Source organism: Sorex fumeus, unplaced genomic scaffold (assembly GCF_029834395.1).
Source record: "Sorex fumeus unplaced genomic scaffold, SorFum_2.1 ptg000020l, whole genome shotgun sequence".
In the NCBI taxonomy this organism is placed as follows: Eukaryota; Metazoa; Chordata; class Mammalia; order Eulipotyphla; family Soricidae; genus Sorex; species Sorex fumeus.
The window spans coordinates 20,412,334-20,440,030 of NW_026606077.1; the positions used below are offsets into that span (position 1 = coordinate 20,412,334).

A 27,697-nucleotide genomic window follows, 5' to 3' on the forward strand; every position below is an offset into this window, starting at 1 on the left:
AAAGTCCTCCTGGCTCTTAGGATGTTGGTAAGATTCAGATTTTCACTCTCTGTCTCTGTCTGTCTCTCTCCCCGCCACATGCCCTCCAGGCCTCCCCTCTCCTATTCTCCTCTTTTCTCCCATCCTCTCGTCTCCTCTCCCGCCCTCCCCTCCCCTCTCCTGCCTTCCCCTGCCCTTCCCTCCTTCCTTCTCCACTGCCCTCCTCTCCCGTCCGCAGCCCTCTCACCCCACTCCCCAGCAGTGTTTCGAGGCTGCTTCAGAGCTGGGAGGCCGAGTGTTGGAGCCCTAGGTGTGGTACTACGTACTTGGGCCAAACTGTGCCTGGAGGCTCCCTGGGCTATTCCTAGTGTTGTGCACTGGGAGTACGGTGCTGGGATCAAACCGGGGTGCACCCCTCACCTCTAGGCTATTTCCCTGGCTCCGTTAAAGAGCACGGTGTGATTCTGTTCAGGATAACAGGAAGCTGTGTTCGATGGTCTGGGATTTCACGGTGATTTCCCAGTGAGGAGGCTCACCATGTGCATGGCTACTCCGCCAATGAACTTACAGTCCTGATCATTTCATTTCCCTCAGTGAGTCAGATGGCTCTTTCTCTTAAAGTTAGGGTTTCCTTTTAGTGGTAAAAGATACAGAAAATGAGCCTGTTATTTTTATGTGCACACGTGAGCACCTCACTGAGTACTGTCAGTAAAGCTTTCTCCATTAGGCTGAGCATGTGCCTCCAGCAATCCCTCCTGAGAGTTGTGCCTTTCTGGAGTGGAAGAGTCAGGTGAGAGCCGTGATTGACTCAAGCCCTGGAGATGGGAAGATTGTCCTTCGCCAGCTGGGTGGGCTGAGGTCTGGGCACATGCATCTCTCAGGGAAGCACTCGGCGGGGGGAGGCTGGTGTCCACAGAATGCCAGCAGCCACAAAAGCTGAAGGAGACAGGGAGCTGCAGAGAGCTGGTCCCTGTGGTGCTGTACCTGCCCACACTTTGATGTGGCCCACTGAAGTGGTTTTCAGTCAGCAAATTTTTCCTGTTGTGCTATGAAAACATTCCTGCCACTCAGCCTTCAGGCTGTGGAGATGGCCACAGAAACCACAGCCCTTCCCTACAGACAAATCCCTGCTGCTGCAACCCACCGTGTTTGTAGTGATATGCTGTGACCACTGCAGGGAACGAATACATCCTTAGCGTGTCCAGCTTACAAAAGGACTCAGATAGAGTTTTATGTCACTATTACTTCTTTGCACAGCAGAGCCTGGCAAGCTCTCCATGTCGTATTCGATATGCCAAAAACAGTAACAATAATGGGTTTCATTCCCCTAACCCTGAAAGAACTTTCGATACAGCAGCGTTGGAAAGGATGAGTAAGGAGAGGCTGCTAAAATCTCAGGACTGGGATAAATGAAGGCATTATTGGTGCCTGCATGAGTAAATTGGTGAACAATGGGATGACAATGATACAGTGATTACTTCTTTAGGAGTTCTTTAGTTCTTTAGGCATGCTACCTCTTCTAACTTCATTGGTAATAATTTGAGCAGGTCTCAGCTCAGAGTCCTTCAAGTGCTCTTCAGAGAAGGAAAGAGAGCACACGCGTTCCTCTCAGGCAGAGAGCAGTGTTGTGTGAGAGAAATCGCAACTCATGTCGTGTAAGAGTGTGCCGCTCCAGCTAGCCGTTTCACTGTGTTAGAGGGTCTCCTAGTGTTAAAGACACACAAAGAAAGGGCTGGATTCCCTCCCGTTCCAGATGGACCTAACCGTTGAGGGAAGATGGAGATTAACAAGCAGGTCAACGTGCTATGTTGATGGGTGAGAAGACCCTGGGGAACAGCTCGGCAGGATGAGTGAAGGGGTTGGGAGAGGTGCATGAAGTGAGAGCTGTTCGGAGAAGGCCTCTCATGGTGATAGCCAGAGGTCTGAGGCAGGGAACCAGGCCAGCAGGGAAATAGAAGGGCATAGTGTGTGTGTGTTGGGGTACAGGAGGAGTCTGAGGGACTGTTGGTGCCCACAGGGTTCGTAAAGTCTCGCTGGGTTTTCGTTTGAGTGAGATGGGAAGTCCATGGAGATGTCTTTGTGTGGTGGGGTTAGTGAAGTGAGTCGACCTGGGTCTTCAGAGGTCACTCTGGTGGGGAGCTGAGCGACAACGGGGGAGCAAAGGAGAGGGGTCAGGAGGTCACCTCAGAGGAAAACTGGTGGCGTCTTGGGTCAGCTCAGTGGTAATGGCAAAGGATATGGAATTCTGGGTGTTTTTTGAATGAGCAAGTGGTGGCCCTGAGAGGAACTGCAATCAGAGCTGCAGTGGGTGAAACAGGAAGCCACTGTGGAGCTTGCTGTGTGGAGACCCCGAAGGCGTTGGTGTAGTTCATGGCACCATGGGACGTGGCAGAGGATGCAGTTGGATGAGGTCAGCCCGTGTGGGTGTGCAGGCACCTGCTTGTCACTGTGAAGGCCTGTGGAAATCATAAATTTGCTCTTTGGTTGCACTAGAGCATAGGGCGGAGCTTGAGGCTCTCCGCCCCTGTGGGAGCCAGCACTGAGATCAGACCTCAGGCCTGGCCAGGCAAGCTGGAGCCGCTAAAGAATGCCTTGCCCCCTCGTCCTCGGGGGGCTGGGGCTGACCAGGCCGACCCAGGGCCCCACTGCCTGAGTTCCAGCTCCAGGACATGGCGTTGGGCCACTCCGGGCAGCATTCACTTCTGCAGCTCAGGGCAGGTAAGAGCAGCTCAGGGACAACTTGGAATTAGGAATTGCCGGCAGCATCCACATCCTCTAACTGTCTCTGGTCTCTTCACTTCTTGCTACACCCTGCCACATCCCCTGTCCTCCTTAGCCGTGTCTCATCACTGCGGTCCAAATGCTCTTTTTAGGTTACCGATCAGTCATGTTGGTTTCTTTGTAAAATCACTCACGGAGTGCTCATTACTTGGAGATGTTGACTTCTTCCATGTGGCTTCCTTGCGTCTGATCTAAGCCAGGCCCTGCTCCCTTCAGCACGTCCTGCTGTGGTGCTCCATGCCCAGAGGACCTTCCAAAGAGCGTTGCCGTGAGCTGAGTGCCTTTTGCTTCCTGCTGGTGCTCCTGACCCGTGTCCCTGCTCAGGAAGCCTCCGTCCCTGTCAGCAGCCATCCCTCACCTGTCTCTGGCACTTTCCCATCACACAGTTTTGTGTTTCATGAAACGCTGCAATTCCCCTGCTGCCCTGTAGTCTTCCAAGGAAAGAGCTTTCTCCTTTGAAAGTGTAACTCAGGGCTGGGCTGCATATTGGTTCAGAAATTCACACTCATATTGCTGCCATGTTTGTATTTTTTCATACTTCACACTTGATAACACTACTTTCTATTTTTGTCAGCACATTTGAAATAGTCACTCACTTGGCATGGTGGGAATACTTTTTAGACATGAGGGCATTTGCCCTGCACGCAGCCAACATGGCCGACCCGAGTTCTATTCCTCCGCCCCTCTCGGAGAGCCCGGCAAGCTACCGAGAGTATCTCGCCCGCACGGCAGAGCCTGGCAAGCTCCCCGTGACGTATTCGATATGCCAGACACAATAACAACAAAGTCTCCAACGGAGACGTTACTGGGCCCGCTCGAGCAAATCGATGATCAACAGGAGAGCCTTTACCTTTACCTTTACCACTTCTCCAGTAAGGGCGATCAGAAACGTACCAAGAAGAGGAGGAAAGAAGGGGAAATCGGGGAAGCAGATGGAAAATCAAGATAAGACAGGAGACAAATGACAAAAAGGGACCAAGGAAGAAAACAGCAAGCGCTTATATCTCCACAGCCATGGGTTCGAGTCCTGTGTCTTAGCAAGCTAATACTCTCATATTTCCACTGTGTTGCTGGGCAGGGATTTGAGCATGCGTTTTTGTTTAATTTTTGGTTGGGGGCACACACTGCAGTGTTCAGGGCTTACTCCGGACTCTGTGCTTAGGGGTCATTCCTAGTGGGGCCCGGGGAACCAGAGAGTGTAGCTGCATACAAGGCAAGCACCCTGCCCACTGTACTCTCCAGCCCCTGAATATGTGTGTCAAACAGACAAAAGAAACATCATAAAGTTGTGCTTTTCCATTGACCTATTAATCTGCTTCTAGAAATTTATTGTAAGGGGAAAAAGTTCAAAAGTTTGATAGAAAAGTATATTCATTATACTCTTGTTTGCAGTAGATATAGATAGAAGAGAAAAAGAGATTGATTAATTCACGGTACATTCATTATAGTGAATTGGTAATGTAATACAATAAGGAAACAGGATTGGTTTTTTTTTATGGATTTAAAATGATGCATTGAATTACCTCTAGTTAATTGTAAAGTTAGGAAAATACTTCCCAAACCCCCAAAAATGGATTGTTAAAAGTATTTTGTTCTGGGATTATAGATGTATGTTTTCCCCTTTTAGTTTTTCAGAATTTTAGGATTTTTCTTGTTGTAGCTATAATTAGAGTAACCGTTATATAATAACACAATATATGTTATCTAAACTGATCCCTAACTAAATTTGGAAGAATAAGTACTAACTTTACCTGAATGACTGAACTTCTATCAATTTTTCTTGTTTTTTTATTGAAACATAGAATATATTTACTTAGAAAATAGATCCTTTGTCTTATCACTTGAAAAGTTAACACACAACTGTGTGTATGGGTGATAAATATGAATATGTGTGTGTATCTCCATCCAAATTGTACATAGTTTTTTAAAAAAATAAAAATCGTGGGGGTGGTGGCACACCAGTGGTGCTCAGGATTTGCTCCTGACTTAGTGCTCAGGGAATCCCTCCTGGCAGGGGTTGGGGAACCACGTATGGCCCTTTTAAGTTCTATTTGATTCTGTTGCTCTTCCTCCCTCTCCCTCCTTCCTTCCTCTTCTTCCCCTCCCTTCCTTCTTGCCTTCTTCCCATCTTTCCTTTCCTTTAAAGTCTTCTTAGTTTATAGGCCATAAAAACAAGCAGGAAAAAGGCCAGAAACCATTCTATAATCTGTCAACTCCTGATTGAAATGATACAGTGCATTGATTTTAATATGTTTGCAAGAAGATTAGCATGGGTTGCTTTTGCTAGGGATTATCTAGCACCAGTGAAATAAATATATTATTATTTAGCCGAACAAAGTAAATCCTCATGCAGATGTCACCCATATTAGCCATTGGTCATTTTATTCTTCTGGACTGTAATATATTTAAAAATCACAGGAGGCCTTAAGAAGAGTCTCTGAGAAAGGCTCATTAGAAGCATGTTTGAATTATACTACAGTTTCTCTCTTTTTTTGGCCCTTGAATAAGACTTTTTTGAAGGGCAATGTAAATGATTGTTGAAAGTATGTTGTTGAACTTAATTTGTCTTTTGAGTCATTAGGAACTCCCCATTTTCAGTGCTCCCTGGCTAGTTTAAGAAAAGTATCAGCGGTTGAATGCACTGTGATGAAGTTTCCCACTGATTGAAAAAAAATAACCTCTGAATTTACTTTCTAGATCTGCTCAGTGAAGGAGCGGCATGCAAGCGAAGTGAGGGACCTGCCTAGTCGATATGTTGAAATAGGTATGCGCTTGGACCCTTTGAATCTCATTTGACTATTTAATTCAACTTTTTCTTTTAAAGCAATTTTGAGGTACTGTGCGTTTCAATATTGTTAGATAATGCCAGCAACACACCTGTCACCAGAGCACCCGCCTGCTCCCTCTCCCCCCAGGTCCCCGTGTCCTTCCCACAAACACACAGACTGCCCTGCGATGCCGTTCTCCCGTTGGTCTGCTTCAGGCTCTTGTTGCTGCCTTCCTGTGTCTCTTGGAGACCCACACTTGAAGGAGATCATTCTGTGTCTACCCCCTTTTCTTCCAACTGACTACACTCAATATGAAACTTTGCTCTCAGGAACCTTTTTTCCAGTTACATTTTTAATTTGAAGACAATGTTATAGTTGGTTTTGAAGTCAGGTAATTATGGATTGGGGTTCTGGTTTTGTTGTTTAATACCTGGCCTTTGGACAAAAAGAAAAAAAATTGCATTGGTTTTGGGTTCAGACCTGACAGTAGTCTGGGCTTACTCCTGACTCTGTGCTCAGGGGTAATTCCTGAGGCTCAAGGGACCATGGGGATGTGCATGATAAGACCCTGGCCTGCCACATACCTGCTCTGCTATTGCTCCAACCCCCTTTGAACAAGTTCTGTATGCCTCATGCCTTGTTATTTTGTTTCAAGACCACCCCCCACCACTCACCCGGCAGTGCTCAGGGTTTACACCCAGCTCAGTGCTCAAGGATCACGGTGCTCAGGGAACCACATGCAGTGCTCAGAATCAGACCCAGGCTGGCCATGTGCAAGGCAGTCATGCTGGCAGCTGTCCTCTCTCCAGCCTAAACTCAGTTATGTAGAAAACTTCAGAAAGTATTGCTTTTGCACTAGTCATTCCTTAGGAATCCCTGAGGTAGTGCTTGCAGGTCTCATAGCAATACTGATTCCTGGTCCTGGAGATGCCTTCTAAGTAATAATCACATCAGGCGTCAGGTTTTAATGACAACTGTCTTTCCTCTGGATTGCTGCAGTGCCTTCTGATTTATCTCCTTCCACTGTGAACTGCTGTTCTGAGTCTCCTCTCGCTGTAGCCCAGATACAGTTACATGTCACTCTCCTTCAGTCCACGCATGTCCCTCGGATCGACCCTCACACAGTGCCTGGCCTCTGCAGCCTCCTGGGCTGTCGCTCAGACCCATCTTGCTTTAGTCACTCTGTACTATCACCACCCAGCACTTTCCCCCTCCCCAGCCATGTTCCCTCTTCACCTGTAAATGATCTTCTTGACTCCATCATTGGCCCTTCAACATGCGTCACCTTTCAGCATTGCTCTCCTGGGAAAGCCCATGTGAACTCACTAGCAAAGTCTGATTCCCCGTTGTTCGCTTGTCCAGCACTGCTGATTCTGGCACAGTTCCGTTGCAGTGACACATCACTCAGCATTTCCTTCTGGGCCACCAAACCAGAATCCCCTTGACTGTGTGCCTGGGACTCGCTGTTGCTCATCAGGTCTTGGGTGCAGTGCCCGGCACATATCAATGCCAGCCTTTGTACGCAGAACTGTGGAGGGGTTTCCAGGGATTCTGTGCCCGTGCTTTCATACCTCGCATGAGTATTCAGATTAGAGGAGTGGAGACTTACTCATTTTTTGTCTAACACATACAATAAAATTAATTTTTGTACTTTAAAATTTTATTTGGGGACCCTCTAGCAGTTAGTTTTAAGGGCCACCAGGGTCACAGTCGGCACTGCTCTAGGACACATGGTTGGGGACTAGACTCATGGCCACTCGCTTCAGCCCTCTGAACTCCAATAAAACCTGTATTTGTATTCCTGAGAGCTGAGTATTGGAGGCAGCATCATGACAGAAGAGTTTTGCCATTTTATAAGATGACTGAAAAGTCCGTTTATCCATTTGGATGGCAAGGAGGGAATATAAATCTGATGGAATTTGTTTTGATTTTGATTTGATTGATCATGACAATCTTTCTTTTTTTAAATTTTTATTTTTTTAATGAATCACCTTGGGGTACAGTTATAGACTTAAAATTTTGTGCTTACATTTCAATCATACAATGATCGAGTACCCATCCCTTCACCAGTGCCCATTCTAACCTCAGAAAAAGAGGTATATTACCCACCACAGTAAATGGTGATGCTCTTTAAATCTGAAATATTTTTGTGCTTGAAGTCAGAAGTTGGTGCTAGAGCTTTAACAGATTTTTGCTTTCCAAGGATAAAAATGCAGATTTCTCTGAAACTGGGCAGAGTCTTTCTAAGCAGGATATACAGGATCTGAGGGAAACTGAGGAACAGCAGTTTGAATGATAACCTGAAGATGAGTGGAACATTTTTAGTATCTTTCTGTCTTCTTTCCTGCCCTTCTGGAGAAAAAAAATTATTTGGAAAAATGGAATTCTCTGAATATTTCAATTATGTTAGTATTAGATGAGTTTTTAAAAGCCCTGAATTTTTAAAAATCTGAAACTTCCCAGGTATGTTGAATCGACAGTGGCTGTCATCTCCCCCTTGGTTGTCATCATTCAGCGCTCACATAACACCTGAGCTGTTACTTGCCTCAGTTTCCTTCCTCGGCAACAGGTGTGCCACTTTATACTCCAGGTAAATCGGTGACTTGTCCAGGATCTTACTGCCGTGGCGTCAAAGTGGATAGCCTCTCCCCCCACAGAACAACCATCCTGTGGTTCCCGGGAGATGCCGCGGCAGCTCCTGTGGGATATTTCAAGGTCACTTCCCTTTCCTTTTCCCATCTATGGAACAGAAGCAGCGTCCAGCCTTCCAGAATGGCTGTGTAAGTGAAACAGGACAAAGGAATGCTGGTAGCATGATGGAAGGAATGTCGAGACACGTTGGGCACATGGTAGGCCTCGCCTGATCACAACGCTCAGTGTCACTGTGCAGAACTACATCCCAGCGTCCTCACTGCTAGTGATTGGCCAGGGGCCCCGAGCCCTGGGATCACGTCATTCCTAAAGTGTGGTTCATCTGTGCTCTAATTGACGTGAAATGCGCTATGTGTGAGAACTGACAATATTGCATTACTGACATTTTGTACCATGGCTAGTGGTTAAGTACCATTTTTCCCCTCTTGAGAACGGCCCTCTAGGAATATAAACCATTTCCACAGCAGGAGGCAAAGTGGTTTAGATAAGAGTCCTTGACTAGGATAAAGGGAAAAAGAAATATTAGGAGCGCTGGATTACAATTGCTTTAACCCTGAGCAGCAGTATGAGCCACTATTCTTTCAGTAAATTAGGTGATAATGCTGTTGAGATTAAGGAAATGCTTGTGATTGTACATTTCTTAGATGTGAGATGTTTCTGACTCATCATTATAAAGCAAGTTTTTGGGAAAAAAAAATCAACACTAATTATTCCTCTCAATAGTATCTGTCTTATTTTTTGTGAATAAAAAAAGATGCTTTTAAAGTCTAGGCTTATTGGCAAGCCCCCACCCTAGGAATTTATTTTCTATTTCTTTTCTAACAACATTTTCCAATAGTAATTAATAACCCAGGCCACTGGCTTTATTATTTAACTTGGGTTTCACAGGAATTCCTCCCCAGCCCTCTGGCACATTTCTCCAACATCTCCAGGCGTCTTTGTAGAACTGTAGTTGGATAGCTACCATGCCATGCTGTGGGGAGTGAAGCCAATGTGTGCATTTTCAGGGCGTCTGTGGCCTGGGTAGATGACTTACAGGCAAGGAATTAATAACTTATTTTAATGTAATTTCATTTATTACTAAGCGATAGCACAGCGTGTAAGGCGTTCGCCTTACAAGCGGCCAACATGGCCGACCCGAGTTCGATTCCTCCGCCCCTCTCGGAGAGCCCGGCAAGCTACCGAGAGTATTCGATATGCCAGACACAGTAACAACAAAGTCTCCAATGGAGACGTTACTGGGCCCGCTCGAGCAAATCGACGATCAACGGGAGGGCCTTTACCTTTACCTTACTAAGCAATAATAAGAAAAAATATGAGATTTCAGGAAGAGAGAAAAGAAGGAGCCCGTTTTTCTCTTTAAGTGACATTGGTGTCTTCAGTGGAATCATCTACAACTAAATCTTTGACCTTAACACCCATTGTTGGGGTTTCCGTAATTGGCTTGATGGAAGGAAATGAGTGGAAGCTGAAGGGCTGATAACAAAGCAGAGAACTGTAAGATGGTCTTCATAGGTGTGTCTCTCTTTATCTCCTGTGTCCTCTGTCCAGACGCTGGCCCCCAGCTATGACACAGTCCGCCTCAAGTTTCAGCGGGAGTCTGTACCACTCCCACCTATTCAAGCTGTTATTCCAGTCAAGGATCTAGCTATGTTTATTTCAGTTCCGTTATAATTCAGTTTGACTCCCTGTGATCTGTGAGTTCTGTTCTGCTTAACATTTTCACATCCTTTTATTATGCAAAACTTTACAAAGAGAGAAAAATAAAAATATCTTCTTTGGTTTTTGACCATACCTGGTAATGCTCAGGGCTGATTCCTGGCCCTGAACCCCAGGATCACTCCTCATGGCCTCTGGGACCACATGGGATCCTGGGGATGAACCTCATTGGCCACAGGCAAAGCAAGTGCTTTACCTGCTATATTACCTCTCAAGCCTGAAAAATAAAGAACTTTGACAAAGTTAGCACTTGTGTATGCGGTGATTCATCTCCAAGAGCTAACAATTAAGATTTTACTATACATATTCAATTACATATTGATTCTTCAGTTCACTTCTCCTCAAAGTAGGAATTCTGTTCCACTCAGTGCTAGAGATTCAAATCTTGCTGTTGTGAATGAAATTAATACATTTACTCTACAGTAATTATCGTGGTAAGAAATCTAAAACACCATTCAAAATAATTAGCTGATATGTACTAAATACATTTAAAACAGAGCTTCATTCCATCTCAGTCATTTCAGCAGGATGGTGTCATTAACTTCCTCTTTAAAAATGTTAGACACTGTGATGTATAATACTGTTTATGAGAGTTTCGTGCATCTAGTGTTCCAACACCACCTCCCCCACAGAGTGTCCACTTCCCTCCACCATCCCCTCAGTTATTAATCCTTCCTGCAGGTGAAGAAACTGATGTTCAGAGAGATCAAATAACCTCCTCAATAGTATTACCTCTGGGGCATAGAGTTAATATAGTTGGTAAAGCACATTCCTTGCATGTGGCTGACACAGGTACAATCCACAGGACCACATACAGTCTGCACAGCCCTGCCAGGAGTAAGCCCTGAGCATTGCCTTCCACACAGGAGATTGTGAGGGATTTGCTTGGGCGCTGCCCTGGGTCAGCAGGTGCAGCCCCCCATACTGCCCCACTCCTGGTCTGACCGAGTTTGCTGTGGACAGGGTTCTTCCCAGAAGGCGACCAGCCTCCTTGCAGGAGGCTACAGACCTAGGATACTTGCTGCTTGGTGCTGGCTCTCAGAGTCACCCCCCTCACTCTTCTGTGTGGCTCCTAGAACTTTCTAAGTCACACTTAGCCTTCTTAGAGCCTGTCTTTCTAGCACCCGAATACAGCAGGTGTTGTTTGGGGAGTGGGTCGTGCACAGCCACTTACTGAGGCTTAGTCAGAGAACACAACACACATCCATCCATCCATCATACCCTAGAGCAGCTACTGTCCTGTGGCTCACTCCAGAAACTGCCCTTTTCTCTCCTGGTTCCATGGTTTTCTGCCTTGACTTTCAGTTAAATTTCAGTGTTCTTCAGCCACATTTCTCCTTTAAATCTATTAAGGCACTGTGAGTTGTCCATAGTTGGTATTTGACATAGTGTACCATCACCAGGCCTGACATTCGCACCCACTCTCCCCTCCCGTCCGCAGGCTCCCGCCTCCTCCCTCCCCTCCCTAGTCCCAGCCTGCCCTCTTGACAGTTGCCTTTCTGAGTTCAATTAAATAAAGTTTGGATCTCGTGATTTCCGTGTCGTATCCAAACCCTTTGGTTTGGATGTGGAGCTCTGTCATTCCTTAACAATGTCATTGACCCCTCACCCCTGCTCCCTTGCTTCTCATCTATTTCCTCTCCCCTCCCCTTCACTATATTTCTCTTCTCCTCCCATTCTCTGGGGCCAGTGGTGATCTGGTCACATCCCTTAAACATTGCATTTCTTCATCCAGTTATTCTAAGTACCACAAATAAGTGATGTCATCCTGTGTTTGTCCTTCTGGCTTACTTCATCTAACATGGCATCTTCCAGTTCCATCCGTGTGGTGAGGTGTGGTGAGATGTGATGAGAGAGGAGCTCTGTGCCCAGCTGTGGGAAAGTTTGCTGGAGCAGCCCTGTGGAAAACAGTATGGAGGGTTCTTGGTAAACTTAGAATTGATCATGATTTTATTTGTAACTTGTCTTTTCCATAAAATCACTTGAAAGATGAGCCTCTGCGGTATTAAAACTATAAAATCCTTATACTAAAGTGATTTTCCCTTAGGGAAGATAAAACCTTTAAAATTATTAAAACTCTTGCTGGTTATGCAGAATAAAACAGAATTTTAGGGAACAGAAAATCAAACTTATTGGTCTACTTTTGATTTGAAGTTAAGATAGTTTATATGGTCTGTAAAATTTCATGAGTTTTATGTCTGCTCTTTTGAAGAAAAAAATTGCCATTCAAGATTTTTTTTCTTATTCGTGTTTATTCTGATTCAGTTCTCTAGCCAGTTCTTCTTAGATTGAATAAAATGAATAAAGGGAATCATCATAAATCTAAAAGCAATCATGTTTAACCAGTGGTAATGAGGGAGAAGAAAATCACTATTCATTCTGAAAGCCCTTTTCTAAATGCAGAGGGGCAATAGACATTACTAAAACCAAGAACTCACATTAATAACTCACATAAAAAGGGGTATGTTTTAGCATGAGTTTACATCTAATATCATTATTAGTGGGTGTTAATGGAGATAAATTACTAAGGAGGAAAATTTTAAAATTAAAATAAACAGTTATTGTTGTAGGTGTCACTATGAATTATGCTGGATTTGATAATAATTATGCAGTTTTCTCCCCACAATATTAATATGTTAACATTAATGAGACTAACATTAATAAAGTGAAAGGTGATTAATTTCATCTTTATCTGAACATTGATATCTTATATAATTGTATCTGTCAGTTGTGTTTTATATATACCATTTATTATTCTTAACATTTTTTTAGTTTGTAATTTCATCACTTCTTATAATCTTTGCTGAAATTATTGCTAATTTTTAAGTAGTAAAGTCTGATAAGATTTAGTACTTACCAAGTTAAGCATTTGACATGCTTCTGTACATCTGGGGTTATTGGTTTTCTTTCTGTTTTTAGAAATATATTAGGGAGCTGGAGTGATAGTGGGACATTTACATTAAGCAGGGCTGACCCGGGTTTGATTCCCAGCATCCCATTTGAGCACCTCCAGGACTAATTCCTGAGTGCAAAGCCAGGTGTAACACCTCTGCATCGCTGGGTGTGACCCAAAAAGCCAAAAAAGAAAAAGAAATACATTAGATTTTCTGTCGTGTTCTTAACTAGAGAATGGAAAATGTTCTGACTTTCAAGCACCCTGGGTGAATAGGGAAATCTGGGCATGGAGCAGGAAAGACTCACTGAGGACTAATTTCTAGGCTTTCTGTTCTATAAATTGCAGTTCATTTGTAAAAACTGGGAGTTAAAGCATATCTGCTTATAAATTTAGGGGGGACACTGGTGCTTGCTCATACACCTGGGTTATCCATTTGGCACCCTCAAGGAGGCAGGACCATATTCACCCACTCCTGAGTGGGTCCTGCACCAGGGCACTGTGGCAAGCAGGCCCCTCTGGCCTCTCTGCACCCCATCAGTCAGCCTCTGGGGTCTCGCTTGTTGTTTCCTTGTTTTTACCCAGATTGCTGCTCTGGGAACTGTATGTTTTGCAATTCCATGATGGAATGTGATTTAGAACTCAAGTGCATTCTCACCTAACACTTTAGAGTCCCCGGGGAAGTGGCAAGCACAGCTCTTTTGAATCTACCCACCTGTCTTCTAGAAAGCCAAGTTGTTGCAGCTTTGGTCTCTGGATGCCTTGGGTGCCCAGATGCTCTCACCCACCCTCTCTGCCTCTCCCCTCCACCTTCCCCTCATACGTGCCAGCACTGGTGACTTTCCCCAAGCTTACGGTGCCCACAATAGGACACCCTCATCTCAAGCACATTCTTTTACAAGAAGCAGATCCTGGGGTGCCAGGGGTCAAACTCAGGCAGCCACTGTAAGGTTAGCCCTAGCCAGTGTACTATCTCCCTAGCCCCAAAGTGCATGTGCTTCTTAAGTGTTTTATTATTTCTAACTTTTGGACTGTATTTTTGTAAAAAGGACATTTTAAATTTTATTTCTCTTTAAAAAACAGGTGCTTTATCACAATTTGCATTTTTTTCTAATATATATTCTAATTTAGTTTATTAGTTCTGGATGTTTCAATGATATTAAAATTTATGGTAAATTTATGGTAAAATTTATATAAAATTTTACCACCCACCCTACTACCAAAGTGTCCATGACCCTCCACCTCTGATTTTCCCTGATTCCTACTTGGTTATTGGTTCTGTATTCCAGAGTTAAGGCTTTGCCATTATTCAGTACCGTGTGTGTTCATATTTTGGCTCACTGTTCCATAGTTGAGTGAGATCATCCTTCGTTTGTTCTGCCTCTGAATAACTTTGCTTAACCCAGTACCCTCTGGTCCCACCCGTGGTGCAGGGAGCTGCATGATTTCATGCTTTCCTACAGAGGCATGCTATTCTGTTGTGTGTGTGTGTGTGTGCACTCTATTCATCTGTGGATGGGTTATTTCAAGCCTCATTGTTTGGACTAAGAGCTGCAGTGAACATGGTTGTGCCTGTGTCCTTTTGAATCAATGTTTTGTGTTTTGAGGGTAGATGCTGAGAAGTAGAAAAGCTGAGTCCTGTGGAGAGGCTTGTTCTCCAGGGGGACTTGGGGAATTCCACCCCCAGCAGTGCTCCGGGCTTACTGGGCTCTGTACTTCTGGATCAGTCTTAGCAGAACTTCAGGGGTCAGATGTGGAGCCAGGGATTTAACCTGGGTTGACTTGCATGCCAGGCAAGCACCTTACCCCTTTTATTCTTACCCCTTTTATTCTTCTTACATTTTTGAGAAATATTCATGCTGTTTTTCCATACAGGTCTAGCCAGGTGACAGTCCCAAGAGTTAATGAAGTTTCCTCTGTTATCACATTCCCGCCAGTACTGGTTGCCCCAGTCTCTTTCTCTGGTGTGACTTGGCATCTCCTTGTTGCTCTGATCTGCCTTTCCCCGCTCACAGGGGTCCCCGTCTCTGGGGCAGTGTCTGTTCCTGCCCTCTACTCACTTGGGAGGAGGGTCACTGAACTGCTGCTGCTGAGATTTGAGTGCTATGCAGACCTCAGCCTTTCCCCACGTATGCAAGTGTTTTCTCCTATCCAGTAGGATGTCTTTTTGTTTCTGCTAATGGCTTTTGCTATGCAAAAACCTTTCATGGATTCTATTTTATCTTTGGATTCCCTTTCCCTCTGTGGCTGTCAGGGGCCACTCTTGCCTGGCCTTGATTATTGCACATGGGGTTGGGGGCTGTGGAGGTTGTATGGTTCAGTTTCAGGCATGCCACCAACTGGGTTGCAGGAGAGCACTCACTTGCTGTGGCACCAGGAATGCCGTGACACAGGTGTCCAGGCCACCCTGTGCACTTGGGAGGTGCAGCAAGGCCCACCTGCCTCATGTCCTCACCCCTATATGCTTTTTTAAGTCCACAAAGTATTCATAAATCTGTTTTAAAAGAGTGTTTTAGACCAAACTTGATTGCCACTCAATGCCTCTCTTGCAAACCACAGGACCCAAAAGGAGAGAGAGAGAACAAAAGGGAATGCCCTGCCACAGAGGCAGGGTGGGATGGGGGGATGGGGGGGTGGGAGGGATGCTGGGACCCATGGTGGTGGAGGATGGGCGCTGGTGGAGGGATGGGTACTTGATCATTGTATAACTGAAACCCAAGCACAAAAATTTGTAAGTCTATAACTGTACCTCATGGTGTTTCACTAATAAAAAATAAAAATAAATAAAATGTTAAAAAAAAAGAGAGAGTGTGCTAATAGCGTTTGAGAAGTCCAAATAGCTTCCTTATAACCTTTGTACTAATGCAATGCACTGATTGCGAAAACAAATTGAACAAGAATTAAAAATGAATTATTCTTGTTCCTGTTAGTAATAGGAACTTATATGGAGCTGGGGGGTGGGGGTAGTTTCTTTGGGAAATTGAGTGGTGTCGTTTTCAAACCTGCAGGGTACCATGCCACCTTTGTCCACTCAGGCAGCTGTGGGTATGCATTTTGTTTATGATAGAAATTTTTCAGTGTAAGTTCCCATGCATCCTTTTCCAGGATTGTTTATCACCCAAAACTTAGGTTTCCCATGCACCCTGGATGCCAACTTTAGAGTGAACTCACCAGCAGTCACAGACGTGTCTGTGTGTCTGCTTCCCTCAAGTGCTGTGTTTGCCCCTGCTCGTGCTGAATCTTCCTGTTCTTTGTGTTCACAGTGTCTCAGTTTGAAACTGAATTCTACATCAGCGGACTTGCGCCTCTCTGCGATCAGCTTGTTGTGCTCTCCTATGTGAAGGAGGTTTCCGAGAAGACGGTAATTCACCGTGGGAAGTGCAGATTTCCTGTGAGGCCCATTCCAGGTTGTCCTGGAAGGAGCCACACGGTAGTCTGAGCAGAGTGCCCTGCCTGGACAACAGCATTCCAGAGATTACCCTGGACATTAGAATAGTGACTTTTCAGAACCTCCACGCGTGACCTGCCTCTGTTACCCTCTCTAAGCGGAGGAGTCTTTGTTTGTTGTTTTGGGGTTTTCCCTCCCTCTTTTATCCATTTCTCTTGGTATTTTAGTTGAAAGGAATGAGCACTTCCTCTTGCTGAGAGAAGAAGGAACTAAGCTGACACTGCATTAGCACAATGACAGCATTGGAGTTGATCTGCGAGCAACAGGGGTCCCTGTGGCCAGAGCGAATTACAGAAAAGGCAGTTCATTGCTTCCTGTGGGACAGACAGATTTGTTTGCTTCACACTGGTCTGGGATTCTGGGATGCTTGATTATTGCTTGTTTATTTCCAATAAATGATTGCAAAGTCTCTGTTACCAGTACAAAGGTGGTATACAGTAGGGCTAATAGGATTCAGCATCTGAGTCACGTTTCCTCAGCTTTGTTATCGCCTATGTAAGATTTTCCAAATGTTATAGGCAACTCTCAGAGATCAGCTGTGTGTGATTTTGAGTGAAGGCTGATAGGTTGACCATGGCAGGAGCATTGCCCTCCTTACCCCTTTGAAGCCCAGGTCAACCCATTCCAGCTTGTCTCTATGATTCCAGCCCCGAGGCCCTTGCTGGGGTGGTGGTGGTGGGGGAGGGGAGGTACCGACTAGGAGAGCAAATTGGAAAGGATTTTCTTGTGGGTGCTGTATATAAAAGAAATTGCAATTGATTGACTAGCCCTTACAGTAATAGGCTCTCTTCCCCTGCATCCTCCTTCCTCTTACTGTTTCTTTTCACATGACCTGGAAGGAGAACCAGGAGGAGAAACCCTGGGAGCCCCCTTTTGAAGTGCTAGCTGCTCACCAGCGGTGGTCTGAGCAGAGCCAGTGCTTGTGTTGGGAAGCCATTGCTATAGTAACCCAGAGCTCCGGCGCCCATGTTGCTAGGCAATGGGATGCTGAGGACTTAAGTGAACACTCAGACCTGCTAAAATCAATAGGGCTGGTTTCTAGCCCTGGTGCAGGACATCAGTTTATTATTATTTTTTTTATTTTTTTATTTTTTTGAAAGGCAGTGGCTCCTGGGGGAGTAAATACAGTGCCTTTTGATGAGAAATGTGGGGAGGATTGAGACTGTGATTGAAAGACATACGGAAAGGAGCAGTAAAATGGGAAGGCGGGAAAAAAACCTAATAAACAGTGACCAAGAAAAAAATGAAGGAAGAGAGGAAACGTTTGTTAATAAAAGAATATTAGAAAGGGATAACAACTAAGGAAGGCTACATCTATGGAATAAATTAGAAAGTGGAATATTTCAGAGGAATAAGAGAGGGTCTTAGAGATGTGTTAAAGATATGGGCTCCAGTACTTATAGCTGTACATGTTATATAATGCCAGGGATACCTCAGATACTCTGAGTGGACTCAAAAAATCAAGACAAAAGCAATCAAGAGGCAAACTTGGAACTAGCTGCCATCCCCAGCCCCCACTTTTTCCATACTGAAAATTGTTTAGCTATGGCATGAAGAAAAATTTTTCTCAGTATTTCTCATATTTTCCCCGAGTATTTTTCCTGTTAAGCCTTGGGCATACACGTTTCCACATATGTCACAGTCACCAGCTCATCTGGGTTGTCCTCATTCAGGAGTCCTACTCCCCCCTAGGCTGTGTCATCTTCCATTGTTGTGGTTTGTGGTGCTTCTACCTCTTTACCCTGGCTGCTCTGTCCTGACTCAGGAACCTGTGCTCCTGAGCTGTTTTCCTTTCATCCATTACTGAAGCCTGTGTGTTAAGACTCATGCTGAAGTCCTGGGGAACAGAGATGGACAAGACCAAGTCTCCTCTGCTCGGAATGTCCCTGACACCCAGCACTCCTGACCGGGAACAGAGTGTAGAGTAGCAGAGACCCATGAGCTGCTCCTTGGGTTCCCGACACCGGAAGGAGCTCATCTGCAGGACCAGTAGCCACGTCAGCAATGGCTTCATGATGGTTTCGTTCATGTGTCTCTCATGCCACTGTCATAGCAATCTCTTTCCTTTCTTTTACCCAGTTCTCCAGACCATGAGTCTGTCAACATCTTCTCAGTGCATGAAAGGCCCTGGAGATAAAGAGCTCCTTCCAGCCCCTCTCTCTGTGGCCTCTTCCAGTCCCTCCCTCCCTCCCTCCCTCCCTCCCTCCCTCCCTCTCTCTCTCTCTCTCTCTCTCTCTCTCTCTCTCTCTCTCTCAGTTTAAATTTTCAGTGTCAAAATCTCCATGTTTTCCTGTTATTTCAAAATTGAGATTTCTCATTTCTTTAGCTAACTGATAAACTATACTATAGAGTCTGGGTTTCTTTTTTCTTCCACAAATTAATCTTTTATGGTTGCCGTTTAATTTTGGAACTGTTTTAAATATATGAGGTGCAAAGCTAGTGCATTCTTTCTCAGTTAATCTACCAAAGTCTATTGAAGAACTCTGGAAAGCTGCCTCCAGAAATCTGTTGAACTGAGCATAACTCTGGATTTTTCCATCGTGCTCTTTGCATTTTTGTTCCCTGCTGCTTCACCGTACTGTTTCAGGTCTTGTTGCTTTGGAAAATACTCAGATGTCTGTTTTCTGCTGGATGCTGAGTCCTCAAAAAGCATGAAATAAATAAACTTGATTTCAAAGCCGAGATTCTAAATTAAGCCCCACCTTTCTACAGTTCAGCCTCTTCATTCACTGAAGTAGCTTTGTCCTTAATGTCACATTTTTAAAATTTTATTTTATTGAATCACAGTGAGATAGTTACATAATTGGGTTTCTGTTATATATTATGACAACACCCATCCCTTCACCCTTCACCAGTGTACATTTTCCACCACCAATGTCTCAAGTGTCCTTTCCACTCTGCCCCTCACCCCACTTACCTCTGTGGCAGGCACCCCTCTCTCCCTCCCACCCCCTCCACTTTTTTGTGCTCAGTTCTTTTATTTGTGAGTGGACAATAATGATTTTTTAAAAAATAAGTATGAACTCAGTAAGATCAGTCTGTAGCACTGGCATAGGACCTCAGTAGATCATGTCTCTCGATCTAGAGCTCCACTTTCAAGAACAATAGCCCTTAGTTATTGTATGTGTTTATTTAAATAAAAATAATGCTTCAGTCACACAAGTCCCAAGTCAGGAGTTGCCTGCAATTCATATCTGTCACACTGTGCCAAAGTTCTTTGGGACCTGTTCATCATCTAGGCAAATCATGCTTTAGGCAGACTCATTGTTTTGCACTTCAGCATGACCAATGTTGGCTGGTAGTTTCCTCTTCCTCTTGGCTTAGGAGGAAGAGAGACAGAGTTGTCTGAGTAAGTGAGATATGCCATCATGGGTACTGAAATGATACTTCTTACCTGTCACATGGGAGGTCAGGTTGTCAGAAAGGAGTGCAGTGCCCTGGGGCAGTCCTGCGGATGGTCAGAAGGCACACATCTGCCAGACAGAGAAGACCAGGGCAGTTCACTGTGGCCGAGAAGGAATCATTTGCGTAACTTCTAGAACTGTCACTAAATGTACGCTGTTCCTTTCCTTTCCCACTAGAAGAGAGAGTACTGTGCCAGGCCTCGCTTGGACATCATCCAGCCCCTCTCTGAGACTTGTGAGGACATCTCTTCAGACGCTCTGACCGTCAGAGGCTTCCAGGAAAATGAGTGCAGAGATTATCACCTAGGTGAGAAGGAATGTCATTCCCATCCAGATGTCCTTCCTTCCCTAGTTCTTACAGCTGGGTGATGCCATTGGCATGCAGAAAGGGCGTGAGACCTGCTCTTGGGGGTCAGGCCCCCAACCCAGTGTCTCAAGATCTCAGAGGAGTCTGTGAAGGGAGGGACCGGTGGGGCGGCCAAAGTGAGCAGCCCACTTTCTGTGCTGCTGTATTTTCTCTGTAGTCCCAACTATTCAAGATGCATTGGGTTTCTGTCAGCATCATACATTGAGGTCCTGTGATTGCCATGTCATATTCAGCTTTCTGTCCCTGGAAGATGGAAGCTCTTGAATGGCAGAGTGCCCAGACCATGCCAAATGCTGAGTGACTGCCTATTGAGTGCAGAAACGAATGAAATGCTCAGGCGCTGCCCAGAAAAGAAAAGAGAACTGTTATTGGTCATACCAGGGGCGCCTCTGTGTAGGAGTCCTCAATCACTTAATCACTTAATCACTTAACTTCCCGTTAGTAGTTGATTTGCTCAAGCGGGCGCCAGTAACGTCTCCATTTGTCCCTGTCGTGTGCTAGTGTAACCCAATGGCATCTGTTCGCTCTGGGATCATGAAGAGCCTCAAACCGATCGTTCGTGATCTTCACAAAGAAGTCTGACCATCTGGTAGGTGGGCGGCCACGGGGTCTTTTGACATCCCGTGGAATCCAGTCAGTAACAGCTCTAGTTCAGCGGTCGTCTTTAAATCTCATTGCGTGACCAGCCCATCTGATTTTTGACACCTTGGCAAATGAGACAGCGTCCCTGATTCTTGATCGTCGACGGATGTCGGAACTCCGGATTTTTTCTCTCATTTGAGTGAAACGTGATATTCCAAGCATAGCTCTTTCTATTCTTCTTTGGGAGACCTGAATAGCGTTCTCATCTTGTTTGCGTAGGGCCCAGGTCTCTGAGGCATATGTTAATGCAGGAAGAACAGTGGAATCAAAGAGATGTGCCCAGAGCCGGAGGTTTTTCGTCCTCTTAGCTATTTCTTCGACGTTCTTGAAGGCGTTCCAAGCCGCTCTCTTCCTCCTGCGCAGCTCGGGTGCCAGGTCATTTGTCATGTTGACTTCTCGACCTAGGTACACATAGCTGTTGCATTTGGAGATGGTCATTCTGTTGAGAGTGAATGGGGCATCAGGAATGAGGCTGTTTCTCATAAACATTGTCTTCGTAAGATTCAGCTGTAGTCCTACCGTTCCACACTCACGGTCAAAGTCGGCCAGCATTTGTGCCACTTGGCTGATGTTTGGTATTATTAAAACAATGTCATCAGCAAAGCGGAGGTGGTGTAGGTGCCGACCATCTATCTTCACTCCCATTCCTTCCCGTTCCAGTCGTCGCATGATGTTCTCGAGGGTGGCACTGAAGAGTTTCGGTGAAATGGTATCACCCTGCCGAACCCCTCTCCTGACATCAACGATCACTTCTTTGTAGAATGGTGAGATCCTGGTAGTGAATCCGCAATACAGCTTACGGAGGATCTTGATGTATTGAGCTTGAATACCCTGGTTGGCTAGGGCTTCAATGACCGCTTCCGTCTCAACAGAATCAAAGGCCTTCTTTAAATCAATGAACGTTAAACAGAGCGGCATCTTGAACTCCCGAGAAACCTCAATGAGCTTGGTTATCGTGTGGATATGGTCGATGGTGCTGAATCCTTTGCGGAACCCGGCTTGCTCACATGGTTGTCCTTCATCTAGTGTTCTGCCAATCCTATTTAGGATGACTTGAGTGAACAACTTGTAGATGACAGACAATAGGCAGATCGGGCGATAGTTGCCAATGTCATGGATGTCTCCCTTCTTGAAGAGTAGTACGGTCCTGCTGGTTTTCCATTGGGACGGAACCTTGCATTCAGACAGGTAGCGAGTGAAGAGCCGAGCCAGTGTATTGATGAGTACTGACGGCAGGTTCTTCAGGTGTTCAGGTCTGACCTTGTCTGGTCTGGGTGCTGTTTGTTTCTTTACCGACGAAATGGCGTGTCGGATTTCGGAAGGGAGAATGTTGGGAACGACATATCCATCCTGTGGAATTTGGTATGTCGGCAAGTGGACATGGCTATCGAAGAGATTTGAGTAGAAGTCATGGATAATCTTCTCCATTGCCCTTCTGGAATATGTGATAGATCCATCAGGACGTCGGAGGGCAGTCATCTTGGTCTTGTAGTTGGCGAAGGACAGGCGGTCGTAACGAATACTTTTCCCAGCTTCTGCCGCATCTACCAGTACTTCTGCTCTTCTCTCTTTGAGGTCTTCCTTGATCACATCTCTGCACTGCTTTGCGAGCTCGGACCTTAGCTTGCGGTTGCCTGAGGCATGCGCCAAACCACGCTGGCGAATTAGCTCAAGAGTTTTTGAAGACAGGCGTTTTTTTGTGGCTATCTCTCTCTTGGCGTTCCTCGCACAATCATGGAGGTGCTGAACCAGTCGATCGAATTCCTCGTCAATGTTGTCAACAGTGGCATCTTCCCATGTTGCCGCAATAGTGCCAAAGAGTTCCCAGTTGCGGCAACATGAGAAGATGCCATTGTTGACAACATTGACGAGGAGTCCTCAAATCTGTGGAAAATGCACTAATTAAAATAAAACAGCTTGAACTTTTTAGCAATTCTTTTTTATTAAATACAAACTGTTGGCTTTTTTTTTTCCTTTTTGGATTACACCTGGCGATGCACAGGGGTCACTCCTGGCTCTGTACTCAGAAGTTACTCCTGGCAGTGCTCAGGGGACCATATGGGATGCTGGGAATCGAAACTGGGTCAGCCGCGTACAAGGCAAACGCCCTACCCGCTGTGCTATCTCTCCAGCCCTGTTGGCTTTTTTTTTTTAAAGACAATGTCTTTAGTTCTCATTTTGGTCAGTGGAAATGAGGAAATGTTTTATACATGTTTTTGCTTTCTTGTATGAAGCCTCTTAATCAGTTGAAAAAATAAGAGTAGATTCTGGTCTGGGCAAAAGAAGCAAATGTGATTCACAGCTGAAGGCATCCAATCTTGGTTTTTGCTCAGAGCAAACTCTGCACCACACTTGGAAGCCCTCAGAACAGCTCCTGTAATTGAATTCTGCAGGAAGTCCTCACAGCCAGCACTGTGGACCAGCGTGGTGAAATGATAGATTATGTCCCCAGGGCTTGGGGCATCTGTCATTCATGCCTTACATGGCATTGACCTTGATGAGCAAGAAACATTTGTCGGCAACTGTGGGGTATAATTGTTCTATAAAAATAGAACAGGCTGTACAAGGGAAGTTTGTTTACAGTAGAGGCATTCTGACATGCAGTGGGCATGGAGAATTTTCGACAGTTTCCAACTAGGGTCAGAATGTTAATAATGTATTAAATACAGACTTTGAAACCCACCTTGGGTTTTGTAAAGGTGATTTTTGTTTTCTTTTGGTTTTTTGATTTGGTATTTCTTACGTCCCTTTTTTCTGTCCTCTTTTCCTGCAAATAACTTTTTGCATGTATGTTTTTGAAAGCACTGAAGTACATTCTGTCATTCTCCACTGTTATATCAGTCACTACTATTAAGTGGAACCAAACACACATGCTGCAAAGGAGAGTCATGTTTGTTCACTGTGGACTTGGGTAGCCTGAACACAGCTCCCAAAACCATTGTGAAGTTTCTGCTGTTGATGCATCCTAAGCCTCTCTTCTTTCCTCTCTAGAGTACTCTGAAGGAGAATCTCTCTTCTACATCGTGAGTCCAAGAGATGTCGTAGTCGCCAAAGAACGAGACCAAGATGATCACATTGACTGGCTGCTTGAAAAGAAGAAATATGAAGTATCTTGGGGTTTACTTTCTTGAATGATTGGCATTTGTGTAACAGGCAGCATGCAGGTTTTGTAGTAGGTCTTTCCTGTTGGTCAGTCACAATGTTCCAAGCTGAAACCCTGCAGAGGGTAATCACTTTCCAGGGCTCCTTGGAAATCAGGGCGTGGGGTGGGGGTGAGCTTGTAAGACTTCACTGTTCTGAGGATGATAAGTTAGTGGCTGGAGGGGACGCAGGTGTTAGATCCTAATTGTTGACATGTTTGTTCGTGGGGTTTCAGGGAAAATGAAATAGAGCCAGAATTTCAGGGTCATCTCTTTGGATATTTTGGTGAAATCATTTGTTTTGTCCATATTTTGTAATAGAAAATGGAATTTATCAAATTCAATCTTAGGGTGGTTTGAACTGACCATTCAGAGTGAATAATGTTTGCTTTAAGGAGACTTGATTCAATTTAACTGAATAGCTTATATATCATCATGACTTTCTTTTCAAAACTTTTTAAAACCTGAATAGCTGTAAAAGCATTATTATATAGGTTTAGTTAGAGAAATTCAGTGGGTGGGCTTAGGAGGTTACTGGTTAATAATATATTAATCAGCTAAAAACATACAAAAATTAATCTACTTATTTTCAACTTTAAGTTTATAAGTATCTGAAAGTATTTTAGGGGGAAAATATTTTAAATATCAATTTTTTAAAATATAAGTTCAGCTATTGATGTCAATTATTGAAGTATCTATTTATATTTGGGGGCTATACCCAGTGGTGCTCAGGACTTTCTGTGCTCAGGGATCACTTGGGGCTGACCATAGCGAGGCAAGTGCCTTAACCCCTCTATTAAATCTCTGTACCTTGAGTCCAAGTTTATTCCCAACTACTGGCATTTGGGTTTAGATTCAGTCAAGTAATTATTCTATACTTTCCCAAACAAGAGTAAAATCCAGAGTTTTTACAGTCTTTGTTGTAGTTTTACCTTAATGTACACATAGAGCTTGATTTTTATATTTATTTGCCCCTTTGGCAATGTATGTCAAAGAGATTTGTGATGGCAGATGATATTTGTCTATTTATATGCGCCTTGGAGAGTTTTGATATGGTCTGAAATGTGATTCCAATGTCCTAATGTGAAAATGAATTCAAATGGAAATTAGAGAAGTCTTCATTTAGGTTTACTGCTTTTATTTGAGTTCGGAGTTCATTCAACCATAACATTAGAAATTCCAGTGTTTTAAAGCAAAAGCCATGGAAAAATAGGGCTCTGTTTATGTGATTAGACTGTACAGAACTGGGAAACATAATCAGTACAGTGTTTATAACCTTGATTTTTTTCCCCCCACCATCTCCCCGTTTCCTCCTTCCTTTTCTGCTTTTCCCCTCACTCCTTTTCTGCTGTTTTTATCTTGCTTATATAAATACAGGAAGCATTGATGGCAGCTGAAATTAGCCAAAAGAACATTAAAAGACACAAGATTCTGGTAAGTGTGGAAATTTCATCATCTGAAACTTACCTCTCAGTAAGTTCCAGTGAGATCAAAAGTACTTGAGCATCTTTTTCCAGTGGTTTTGAGAATTTGTTTCAAACAAACTCTCTAACCTGTGAGCTCAAAATATTTCATTTTATTATTAAATTAGTTTTTGCTTGTAAACACGAGACTGAACCCCTAGTAAGAGGTAATTTGGAAACTCTGTTTGTGAAATAGACTTTAAATTTAAAGCTTTCCAGTTAGGGGTGCAGAGGTTTCTCCAAATAACAGGCAAAATAGCTTTATCACAAAATTTATCCAAAGAGTACTTTCATACAACTGGATTGCTTTGGTTTCTCCATGATAGCAGGCTCAATTGATTTTGTTACAGAGACTAATCTAGGACATCAAATACATTTTTATTATGTTTGGGTTCTAGAAAAAAAAACAGTGTGACTGAAAGGCCTTTTCTTTACTAACTGTGGCAGCAAATGTGCAAGTAGATGGCAGCAAAGAGATTTCACGAAGAGCCCTCAGAGACTGGCCCTGTAGCCTTGCTTCTTGGTAAAAGCGAAAAACTTTGTCTTCTGTGGCTACTTGGGTTCCACACAAATTTCTTCAGCCTGCTCTTAATCCATTTAAACTTCTCTATAAGAATCCTCACTGAAATCCTAACCCGAAGGGTTCACACGCAAAATGATTCAGGAACTATAAATAAGGTAAGACAACTAGATATTTCCTCCCAGTCAAAAGTGTGGCGAATAACTGGAGGATTATCTAAAAGGGAATGTAAGGCCCTCTGGCAGAAGAATGGAGGGACAGTGCAGAAATCATGAAACCTACTTGCTAAGTGGGAGATTTGAAGAGTGTAAGATATTGGTAGCAAGAGCCAGAAGCAGAGCACGAAGTTGGTTAGGAGCTCAGCTTTATCTTGGAACCTTTAGAAAACAACTTAAGCTTTCTGTGCCTGCAGCAAAGTGTCTGGATAGAAGGATACTCCTGTGTCAGGAGGGGGTCAGGAAGCTTCTTGGTTTTAAGGTGCAAAGGGTTGTCCCCAGAGTTACTAGTGACGGAGAAGTAAAAATATATGAAAGCTAGAATCTAGTTCACTGGTACCCGTGTGATGACTGATTCTGTATGAGCAGGAGTAAGTGAGAAACTTAGGCCAGCTCCCAAGCTCTGCTAGCCCAGGTGGACAGTGTTGTCACTCACCCAGGAAGAGAAAGGCTGAAAGGAGCAGGATTGGGTGGGGGAGGAGAGATTGAGGGGTTCAACCCACCTAGTTTGGGGTACAAGTAGGACATCCTCATGGCACACAGGAAAGAGATCTGGCCTCAGAAATACATTCAGGAGAGTCGATAAAAAATGCGGATATGAGCCAGTTCACACAAGGCAGATGTCTAGCCCGTTGGGACCATTGACATTGAAACAAACAGTGATGCTTCCAGCAGGGATTGTGTCATGGGAGCTGAGAGAGAACATTTCCGGTAGGGGAGCTATGTCTTAAGTAGTGGAGGAAAGTGGGTCAAAACAGAACAGCTCACCTAATCAGGTGCACCTTGGGCCAATTAATATAAAGGTGGCAAGTGAATTTTTTTTTATATGCATGCCGTTTCTTGTCACATGCTATATAGAGTGAAAAGGGAAAAGAATACTAGGGGGTTGGGTTGGCTCATGGGAAACACTGAGGTCTGGGACACGGCGTCCAGGAAGTTATTTGGTGGCAGGTTTTGTCTAAGGGAGACATTTGGCTTATTCTGCTAAGGGTTGAAAGAAGATTGGGTTGAGTTACAGGAGTATAGAGAAAGAGTCTCTGAGTTGCAGCATAAGGGGAACCATGGACATGAAGAGAAAGTCTGGAGAAAGTTACTCTGCAGTAGGGGCTTTATCATCTCTGGCCCTGAACAGAGAGGACAACCAGAGTATGGGGTGGAGCCATAGCACATCAGGGGGCACCTGCCTCCATCAAGCTGACCCCAGCTTCATCCCCCACATTCCATATGGTCCCCCGAGCACCGCCGGGGGAGTTCTTGAGTGCCAAGCAGGAGTAACTCCTGAGCTTCACCAGGTCTGGCCCCTAAACAAAACAGATCAAAGGATCTAGGACGTGCAGCAGCTTCTTTATCCTCTGGTTTCTGATTATTTGGAATATGATTTCATACATAATCAGCCTGCAAGTAACTATGCATCAGCACTGTAAATGTTGGAACTATTGTAACGGTGATACCAAAACTGTCACAAAACAATATTTTTAAAATGTAATAAGTGAAAACTCTGGGTGTTTCTTAGATTTTTGAAGTAGTCATGCCCTGGATAGTAATTATGCTTCAACATTTTCTCTGAGCGTAGTGTCATTTCCTATCAGGTAGGCAGAGAAAGAAAAGTTTCTGCACTAAAACTATTTTATGTATAAAATAGAAGTTGTTGGGGCCCAAGCAGCAGTACACAGCAGATAGGACGTTTGCCTCGCACACGGTCAGTC

General features: G+C 44.5%; 1 protein-coding gene across 1 annotated transcript in view; it reads left to right on the forward strand.

Moving 5' to 3' along the window:
* The window catches only part of VPS41 (VPS41 subunit of HOPS complex), a 193,512-nt gene that overhangs the window by 118,910 nt on the left and 46,905 nt on the right, over positions 1 to 27,697 (forward strand). Inside the window, exons 10-14 of the mRNA XM_056113358.1 lie at positions 5,458 to 5,524; positions 16,056 to 16,153; positions 19,822 to 19,951; positions 23,645 to 23,760; positions 25,171 to 25,227. Of these exons, the coding sequence (XP_055969333.1) occupies positions 5,458 to 5,524; positions 16,056 to 16,153; positions 19,822 to 19,951; positions 23,645 to 23,760; positions 25,171 to 25,227 (468 nt within the window). The remainder of the gene's footprint in view (positions 1 to 5,457; positions 5,525 to 16,055; positions 16,154 to 19,821; positions 19,952 to 23,644; positions 23,761 to 25,170; positions 25,228 to 27,697) is intronic.